Raw genomic sequence first — 10,389 nt, forward strand, 5'->3', positions numbered from 1 at the left:
GCCATATTCTTTTACAACATGTTACGCTTAGGTAGCAGAGAAAAACTTCGATGGAAAAAATGGCGTCCGCTCCCTAAACATGTTGAGTAGCGGTGACTGAGCAGAGTGCGTTCAGCAGACACTCACCCAACAGTTGTACAACAGTTGTATCTGCTGAACGCGACCAATAATAAACGAGAGCCGACGCGGAAGTTGTACATTTTTTTTTTGACTCGCGCTGCATGTGTATATTTCGGTGCGCCAAACGATTTACTAAATAAATAAATACGTGCGGATCGAAAATTATTTAGCTGTAAGAGACATATAAACTGTAGTTGATCCGTGACACTAAACAAAAATTAGCTTACTTACGACGAACACACAAATCGACCACGTCTGAAAACGTAGAAGTAGCCTCTTCATTCTGTAAAGCCCAGTCTACACAAGTGGTAATTGCGTCTTATCGCGTGTGAGGCTAAAAAGAGATATTTGTCGAATTTCTATGGAAACGTGTTAAAAACATTTTGTACTCTCTTTCTCATCAATGTCAATTTGTCAACGAGAGAGACGTCGTCGCGGAAATTGTCAATCAATAATTCGGTTTATACTTTGACGCGAAACCTATTTTTTCTCTGTCTTTTTTCCGGAACAAGAAACGGCCGAGACTGTACATTTCGTTTCCGAACTTTGTAACATAGATTGTTAGTTGTGTGTGTGTGTGTGTGTGTGTATGTTTGTGTACGTGAAAGAGTAAACAAGAGATAAAGGGTAAGTATAATAATTCGTGTGTGCAAAAATCAACGGAATAACGAACGACTTCGCGACCTTTTGTACGATCGAGCAAACGGAAAAGGCGCCTCAGTGTTTATTTGTGAGAAATTCGTTCGCGTTCCACAAGGCGCGAGCGCGTTGGTTGTTGTATGTAGGTAAAAAAAAAAACGAGCGTTTGTGGTCGATTTACAAGCGTTAATATCACTAGCTATATGTAATCCTAGGTAAGCTGATAGAGAGATCGAGATATTTTACACGTAGAAAAACAAAAAATACTGTTGTAATACCGCATGTACGACGTTAAAATTAACGAGGTTCTCAATACGCTCTCGAGGATAGGCAGGGACGAAATCCTTCCTCTTCGAAAGGTGTTCGTCGCGCTCGCATTGCTGATGTTTCTAGTCAAGCAAGTGAGACAACCGACTAACGAAGTGAATTAACTGTCGCAATCTCTCGGGCCTCGGATCGTGTTTGTCAAATCCTCTATACACCGATGATGGATCGTGTTTCGCGTGAATGAAGAGAAAGAAACACGTCGACGAAATCAATCTGTGTAAGTCTTGAAAACAAAAGAGAGATCTTGCGAGATTTTTTGCAACAACTTTTTAGACCCAAATTTTTTTCTCCTCTTCTCACAGGTAACGTCGTGAAAAAAAACGTCCCATTTGGGATTAGCTGTAGGAACTGTATATTTTCAATTATGTACACACATGTATTATGTATTATGGTCCTTGTGATACAATTAACTGATATATCCTATATAAGTGGTCACGGTGGTAGGATAAAATTACGAAATAAATATTACTGTTATTATTTATTATATAAAACAAAAACCATTAGTTGGATTTAGTAAAACAAAAGGTGTAACGAAAGCAAAAAGAAAACAATCTTCTTAATAATTACACTTAATGAGAAGAACAGTATTTTCCCGAATTTTACATTTTGGCATGGTGTGTGCGCGGGATTTAATTAGTGCTAAAAACCGAAGCCTCCCTGAATACAGCCGTTTTAGCACGCGCGATTTGCTTGTTATGTTATAATTTTAATCGAGAGTTAATTTATTTGAGTTTTTTTTTTTTTTTTTTTAATTTAACAATAGAGCAGTATACATGTGTTGTAAACTGATGTGTTGCAGAGGAAAACAAACCTTTGTGTTTTTTTCCAATAAAAATACTTTTTCGTCCTGCAGCCTGAAAAATGATAGACTACTGATCGTAGCTTTAAGATGTTTATAAGTTTCTGCGGAAGAAAAAGAAGGAGGAGACGGAGAGAACACGTCTCCGCCGCTCTTGTATTTTGGATGACAGCAGCGAGATCGAAACGAAAATTACACAAACGTTGAGACAACTCGCTGAAACCTACGACAATGTAAATAGAGTGTATTATAGTTCGACGCAGATATGTAAGTTATTCTCTCTTGAACTTAATAAATAATGATTATATATATTTATATATATATACATATGTATACATGCATATAAGTATATACATATATATAATCAAACGTAAAACGAAAAAAAATCATTTTTTGTAACATATCACATTTACTACTTCAGTTAACTTCATATCGGAAGAAACTTTGTTGTACGAGAAATGTATTTTTACACCTGCTGTGCTACGCAACAGAGGTAAGTCGTTTATATCTTGCATAAAAATAGTTTAGGTGTGTGCGTGCGTGTGTATTTGTGTGAAAAACAAGTTGATAAATTTAATTGTTTGCGTTTTATTTTTCATTTCGAAGATACAAAGCCATAACTTGGCAGCAACAGCAATATTTATTTATACGAGTATGTGAACATTACATCGTAAAAGTGAAAAGAAATAATCTTAAAGTGACGCACGGAAAATTATTATTGATATAGCAATCTTGATTTTAAAATAAATGATAAGATAAAACGTTTTTGTTTCAACGTTCGCTTACACTCTTTGTTTGCGAGCATAGCTTTTTGTCTTTATGCTATTGCCGCGTCGTTATTGCGGAATATAAATCAATACAACCGGATGTTTGTTCGTTTTTATTGTCAAGGATACGGTCATAAAAAAGAGATATACATGAGATATATATAATATATATATATAAGATATATATATACATATATGTGTATATATATAATATATACTATATATATTTGTAGTTGTGTAGTTTTGTTACAAAATGCGCGCGCGTGTACATTTAATATCCACATTTACAATATATATGCTGTGTTGTACAAAGTAAATTTTATATAAACATATACATATATAGACAGAGAAGTTCTCTGTGTACACAATATATATCTATTCGTTTTAACGGCGATAATTAAAGCTGTTCTCGCCACAGGTACGATCGTGTAAATCATTTTATATGAAAATAATTTTCTTAGCATTACCTTTTTCTGTAAACTCTGCTTGTATCACTATGTTTCTTTCCTGTTTCCCTGAGGTATGTGAAGCAAGTTTTTTTTCAATCGTTTTCAATTAAATCTCGCATTTTTCAAAGCGATCGTACAAAATAGTGACGCATTTTACCAAATTACGTAAATTACATTCTTTTCTCTCTCGTATTGTCGAACTCCTTTTTTTAAAGAATACTTTTGTACAAAAGAAAGCAACGTTAAAAAGATACCACGTATCAAAATTTGTATAATCGTGTACAAAAGTTTATAAAACAAACAAAAAATAACCAAAGGATGTAGTCGAGGGCTACAGCGATTGCGAACAGAAATTTCATTGTTACACACTGCAAACACAATTATTGTGTTTCGTTGTTAATAACGGAAATTTACGAAAATCGTAACACGTGTAAATTTGAAATATTTACACGTGATATTTTTCTAAATTTTCGTTATTGATCGCGCAATATTTACATATATTCTTTGTGCGAATTCACACACTTCTTTTGCAGTGTAAATCGAAGCCCACACTTGAGTCTCTTATCAAACATAGGAAAACAAACAAAACAATCATTACTATAAATTTCTTTATACTTTAGTCACGCACGATTGCTGATACAAAAGAAAACTCGAAACAAAGACATAGGAAAGACATTTGTGTTCTTTTTTTTTAGCGCTTAAAACAAAATCTTTTTAATTTCTTTTGTAAGTAGCTCACCATATTTTGCAGACAAAAAGATATTGTGACGGTATCGATATATCGATATATATCGTTAGGATACTGTGATGCGTTGTTTTGGAAATTTCCCACGTGAGACAGCGCTTCTCCCAAACTGTTTTCTTCTTTTACACACTGTAACCTCTGCGTTCGGCGTTTCTGATGGAGTTCGCCAGACACAGTGCGAAAATAATACCGATCAGCTGAAGAAAAACAAAAGTACACACACGTATTAAAATGTTCGCGTTAACGTATCTAACAAATAAAAATTAAAAGAGCACAAATTTATACGATTCTGTGAACATATTTAAGCAAAATATATTTTATATATTCGCGAGCGCGCGTTCGCGAATAATTGAATATACATTTTGGTTTCCCCCCCTTCTGTAATTATTGTCCTTTTCGATTCTCAAAGTGCGTACTTAATTCTTGAGAGACAGCTTTTACTTACCTCGATAGCAGCAATACCCAGAGCGATGCCACCTAATATTGCAAGCCCAGATTTCAGGAACTGTTGTATCGCAGGTGCGCAACCCTGTTTGAACACCTCGTCCGGAAAGCATCGTGCAGTTTTTGCATCTTTATTGCAGCAACTTCCTGGGACGTATTCCACTCCTATATCTTTGAAATCGTTAGAGGACAAGACGCCGCAACATTCCAACTGTAAAAAGTTTAAGTGGCAAAATATTATAATCCGCTTAAATACTTCGCAAACATTTGTTATATATGTATACAATTTTTTTGTGCTTATTCAAGTATTTGTCACAGTATTGTTGTTTTTTTATTTTAAGATTTAATACATATATTTTTACATATATGTATACAACATAGAATATAACTTGGTCGAAGATATGAACAATTATTTGATTAATATGTGCATTAAAAACGCATTAATATATACAAAACAACTATTTCATGAGAGAGAGAGAGAGAGAGAGAGAGAGAGAGAGAGAGAGAGAGAAAGAAAGAAAGAAAGTAAGAAAGAAAACGCGTACTTGATTCTGTATCATATCTACGAGCTCCTTATCCTCGTTTGACCTCGTGTAACGATCGAAGACTTCTTTCCTGTATGTCGCCTCGACGTTGAGTTCCTCGGAATTTTTCATTTCGACAAACGTGTAGATTGCGATGGCCACTTGCACGATCAAAATCGTCAAAAGCAATGATGCAAACTGCGCAGAAGAAGTGTATCAGTCGATTGAAATTCTTTTTCAGACAAACTGTCGGATGTATTTAGGCAATATATCTTAAAAATTAGAAATTAAGATAAATTCTAAGGATAAATCATTTTGTGAAACTAGAACGTTCGTTTTACCGTGACGACCATGCAGTGGCTCTCGCGAATTGCTCCGCAGCATCCGAAGAAAGCGATGATGAATATGATACTGCCGACAACGATCAGAGTTATCGACGGCACATTCAAGTCGATCTCTTCTATTTTGCCACTGGCGTATTTCACATATTGCAATTGCACTATCACACCCAGTATCAGAATGGCCAGACCGCATAGCTGCAACAAGAACATACCGTGTTGTTAAAAATTGCAATGTTTAGTTGGGCTTTTATCACATTCTGTTTTTTTTTTTTTTTTTTTTTTTTTTTTTTTTTTTTTTTTTTTTTTTGTTGAATTTCTAGAAAAAAGTACGACAAGTTCTGGGAACGTCAATTCGTGTTCCACCAACTGTTCCATTACGTATAAATTCTTAAACGTTTATTCAAAGTCTGACTTGTGTGTGTAAATCTTCGGAGAGATGTAAAATCTCGAAAACTTTATTATTATAAACCGTGTTGTTGCCAAACATGCGTTTAACATTGTTGCTTAATAATTTTCAAAAAATAGAAATACCGTGCCGGCCGGAGAGTTAACCAACACCAGATCGTTTTCAGATATCTGGAAATCGTCCTTGAAGCATAATAGCAAGCAAACTCGCGCGCGCGCACGTACGCGTATTTATACGCATCGCTTGCGCCACATGGTCGATGATTGATCTCGAAGAGCGGCCTGCTATTATAATTTACCTCGATACGTAAGTGAAACGTAAGACGGTCTTTAAAATCAAACGTTTCGATCGATTTAATCATAGTAATTCATGTCCTCGATTCGCAGATAGCGATCGACGCGCGGTTTTTACAGAAGACGCGTGTAAAAAAAAGCTGGAAAATGTAACCAACATGTTTAGAGATGTACGCATTTGAGATCGATCGCGCTGAATCATCTCGTAGTGTTGTATGGTTACTAAAAAAAAAAAAAACTTGTCTGATTTTATTTCACAGCATTATGCCAGTTGGGGGAGATATTGATGCAGCGTGGTTCGTTTACGAGGCGACGTTGTGTCATGTATCAAGTGTGTGTGTGTGCGAAATTTGTGTACATACGACAAGTGCGTGTCTGTGCGCGCGGAAATGACATCATCGCGGCGTCCTCGAACGAGGAGAACTCGTAAAACCTTCGTCTATTATTTTCCGCGGAAACATTCTCTCGTTGTCCGTAATCTTAAAGCGACTGATACGTAACGGAACGATATTTACCGACCGGAAAAATTTTCTTTACTGAGGTATTAATCATCTATTTTTTTTTTTTAACGCTAAAACGCGTTCGCGCGACGATCCGTCTACCGATGGAATTTTAATCGAAAGATGATTGATAGAAAAAACACACATTCAAGTGTAACTTCATCAAAATCCCCTGCGCGACAACGCATTTGGGTACTGGTGCGAATAACAAACAATTTATCAACGCGCTGATAATAGTTCAGTCTTGAAATAATGATCTAAAATGGCGCCCAATTAGCGATAACATTTCGTAATCGCGCATCAACGTGTTGCGCAACTTCGTTTGTTTTTACACATACGCTTGATAAAATTTAATGTTTTTCTTTTTTTTAGAATATGAAGTGCGAAAATGTCACGTGTTAACGGACGTGTTGCGAAGAATTTGAAAAGATATGCAAGACAATTGCAAACGCAGATGTGACACATCTCAAACCACGGTGAGGTAATTGCGAGGCGGCAGGGAAATTCCCAGACGAACATAATTGGGAAGGTCTCTACCGATCACATAGAGAACGAAAATTGCATTCGAGTATCGCGTGGCAGCACAGCCAACGCAACGTTGCATATCGTGCGAGAAAAACATGTACGCGCAATGTCCGCATTATCCGGAAAACCGCATGACTCAATGAAAATAAAGATAAAAAAAAGATATCACGTTGACGCAGCCATTATTTAATAATCGTTATTCGAACAATTTTGTTCTGCGAACTGTGTGCTTCAAAATATTCTCAAAATATGATGAAGAAGCGATATAATCTGCGATCTATCTTTTCATCGATACTAAAAATATCGATTACCGACAAGTGAAAACTCCCGGCTATCTCCTTATCTGATAACAAAGATATAGAAAATCAGTAGCTAATACTTAATTTTAAAACATTAATATTATTTGTTAGAGTATTTTTTTTATAGTTTTATATTTTTTTAAATAAAATTACAATTACAAAGTAGAAAAAATTACATCGCGTTGTAGCAGTTATCGAAGAATCTACAGAAGAACTCTTAAGGAACTTCTGTAAAATTGAAGCAAATTTCTCTTGGAAGAATCTACGACGCACTCGTCTCGCTCGGAATTCTTGGTCTATACAAATTGTCATTTCTTTGTTCCCGTTGTCGGGAACCTTTTACGACCTTTTGTAAGACTACTAAGTATTTCTCACCGAACCTTTGCCAACTTTGTCACCCGACGACGGGTTCGTCGGGTATTTCTTACAGACAACTGTGACGAGACTTCAGCAACACGCTCACACATACACACACACACACACAGTCAAGTGTTACGTAACTAATTTTCGAGATAAGTTACAACGAAATAAATCTATCGGGGTGTGTTTCTCTTCTCATCTAAAACAAAAAAAAAGAACATTTGAACATACAATATTCTCCTGGATATTTTCTTTTTCAACACGACCATCTCGTACAAAATAGAGGAAGTGAAGTTTTCCTCCTTGATTTGACTGCTTGACGCGTTGCATAGTTGCGCGCAAGCAACAAGATTGCCGCTAATTTTAGCCATTCGCTCAGGAATGCGCGCGTGGTTTATTTTCATCAAAATTGATCGTCCATCTGTAATCCTTTTCCGAATCGATTTTCCGATAGGTAGCACGTGCGCGACACGTAAATAATTAAAATGCGCGTGAAACATTGACGACGTAAGCGCGTGTATAGAGATTATCGCGAAACTCTCGAGTGTGTGTCAATCAATCGATTCGATAGAAATACATTTGTTATCGGTTAACATATAAAATTCGTTTGCGACATTTTGCGCGTGACTAATACATTTCTACCGATATGTTACAACGCGCGAAGGAAAAATAGAAAGAAACGCGTTCTGCTCGAGGAAGAGTTTTCCATTTTTATGGAAACGATGACGCCGTTTCTGGCGCCAGCTCGTCTACGTACATATATATATATATATATATCGACTATAAGGGGATATAGAAGGAACTACTCAAGAAAAGGGACGCGTTTTTAATCTTTTACGCAACAATTCTCTTTGTCATCCGACATGACAAAAGAACGAGTTCTCGTTGTGAACGTTGGACAAAAATTCAATACGCGACTAAAGTCTAAGTACTGCCGTTGGAAAGAAGTGAGGGAGAGAAGATGAAGGGTGAGCCTTGAGTCAGCCGGTGTGACTAAACCGTAGCGGGGCAAACTGAGCGGAAAAGAGAGGAGCTGCACTTAGATGTTCGCGGAAAAGTACGTATACTCCGAAACGATCGAGAAGAGCGAGCCCGTTACCTCGGGACTGTTATCGTTCTCCATTTTACGTTCAGCGTTATTATCTTCATCGTCCGCGTTAAGTCGTATTTAATGTTCATCGAATAGGTGCGTGTTATTAGGTACGTGAAAATTTTGGATGAATTTTGTAGACTTTTGATCGAATTTTCGTTTTTTTGTTTCACAAAAGTTGAGAGAAAAAACGCGATAACAACCGATGCAGCGATTGGATGCGAGTTTATCGGTTGATAAGCGATTTAATCGTGTCGATCGTTGAAATAGTGAATAAGTAGATAATTCTATCTCCTCTCGCGAGATACGTTTAATTTCGATTCCGTTTTCACAGTTTTCTCATCGCAGTAATTAACATGCAAAATGCGACTTACATCGCAGCGTAATTGCTGTGTTTAAACGAGAGTTGCTGGTACCGCACGATCGATATGTTTTGCGATTGAAAAATTGCGGAAGTTTTGCACGATGTAATTAAAGACCCATTAAATATGTGATAAACAAAATACACACACGCCTGTAAGCCAACTGTATGTCTCGAGACTGTCGAAAATTTAATTTTGAGAAATTTGTTCAACAGTTTTAAAATATTTTTAACATTTTCATTGGGTTTTAATTCATTGTTACAAAATTAGGAGCAACTAGATATCGCGCGATCAAGTGTTTAAAAATGAGATTTTTGAAAAAATTTCGAACTGATCTTATTTCTTACTTTTTATGTAGCGAGGTAGGGAATCGATGTCAAGGAAAACTTGTCCCTTATAGGCGAGATATTTTTTTCCCCGACGCTTATGCTCTTATAAACACGCACATGCTCGGAGAAACTCAATTTTTACCTGACCCTATTGTCAATATCGAAGTGTGGACGGTTTTGATCTCGTTTGCCTCACGTAACGTGTGTTGTGTGCAAAAAAAGGAAGCATTTAAAATACTTCACACAATACACACGAAGAGCGAATTGCAACGAGTCAGGCACGAGATCATGAGTGACACGTCCGGGCGTTTCAAGGAGGATTGAGTAACACACAACGCCTACAAATTCGCAGAAAAACCGCACTGGCAAATACGATCCGCAAAGAACTCTCGACCGCGTGTTTCATTTACTGCGCACGTAGTTCGTGTAGTTTAATTTTAATCGTCAGAGGAACAATCGCACGGCAACCGGAAGTGCAATTTGGTTCGGCTGTTGTTGTTGGAGCTGCAAAAAGAAAAAAATATCAACCGCTCGCGATGAATTTGCGTGTCGCGCGACGAGGTTCTCGATTACATCAAAGACACAGAGAAAAAGGAGAATTGGCGCAAAACAAGATCGTTAATTACGTTTTCGCGTTGCGATAAGCCTGTGAAACTCCGAAACGATCGGGCTGTGAGCGAGTTGTGCGCGATTATACCGTGACAAAACATAACGAGCTAAAACATGAAGCTGACATATCGTAATTGAAGAGCCGGGTGTCGATTTGTGGCGACGTTACATTATCAACATCGTCGCGCACATACGTACGTGTCGGCGCTCCGACTGTACTCACCACGAAGATGAAGTTGAATATGAAGAGCAGATACTTGATCATTCCCATTCCGCACCCCATGTTGATCGCGGATCACGTAACGCAGCGATCACGAGAAAGAGATATATCGTCTTCGCACACCCACCCGCACACACGCGCAACTGGAAAAAAAATTCGAATTTTCGCAAATTTAAGATCGTCTTGTTATAATTTTGTGATCGACAAACCGGTCGACGGCTCGATCTCAACTGACTTTTCC

General features: G+C 37.3%; 1 protein-coding gene and 1 long non-coding RNA gene across 2 annotated transcripts; both read right to left on the reverse strand.

Annotated features, from left to right (window-relative positions):
* Nucleotides 1–3,694: 3,694 nt before the first annotated feature.
* On the reverse strand, nt 3,695–10,376 carry LOC109858462 (CD63 antigen-like). The gene is made up of 5 exons (XM_020435736.1): nt 10,152–10,376; nt 5,156–5,350; nt 4,836–5,012; nt 4,292–4,501; nt 3,695–4,043 (listed from the first exon to the last, which is right to left on the reverse strand). Exons 1-5 carry the CDS (start codon nt 10,209–10,211, stop codon nt 3,969–3,971), a joined length of 717 nt encoding a protein of 238 aa, XP_020291325.1. The 5' UTR covers nt 10,212–10,376; the 3' UTR covers nt 3,695–3,968.
* On the reverse strand, nt 5,416–10,145 carry LOC109858463. Its single transcript, XR_002250620.1, has 2 exons — nt 9,946–10,145; nt 5,416–9,823 (listed from the first exon to the last, which is right to left on the reverse strand). It is a non-coding gene; the product is annotated as an uncharacterized LOC109858463 (long non-coding RNA).
* Nucleotides 10,377–10,389: the final 13 nt, after the last annotated feature.

The sequence above is a fragment of the Pseudomyrmex gracilis genome, unplaced genomic scaffold (assembly GCF_002006095.1).
Source record: "Pseudomyrmex gracilis isolate BER0280 unplaced genomic scaffold, ASM200609v1 scaffold_206, whole genome shotgun sequence".
In the NCBI taxonomy this organism is placed as follows: Eukaryota; Metazoa; Arthropoda; class Insecta; order Hymenoptera; family Formicidae; genus Pseudomyrmex; species Pseudomyrmex gracilis.

Coding starts and splice junctions, on each gene's coding strand:
- LOC109858462 (XM_020435736.1), bottom strand. CDS start 10,211: ATGGGGTGCGGAATGGGAATGATCAAGTATCTGCTCTTCATATTCAAC. Junction 5,013..5,155: donor GCCACTGCATGGTCGTCACG/GTAAAACGAACG, acceptor TCTTCTGCGCAG/TTTGCATCATTGCTTTTGAC. Junction 4,502..4,835: donor TAGATATGATACAGAATCAA/GTACGCGTTTTC, acceptor AACTTTTTACAG/TTGGAATGTTGCGGCGTCTT.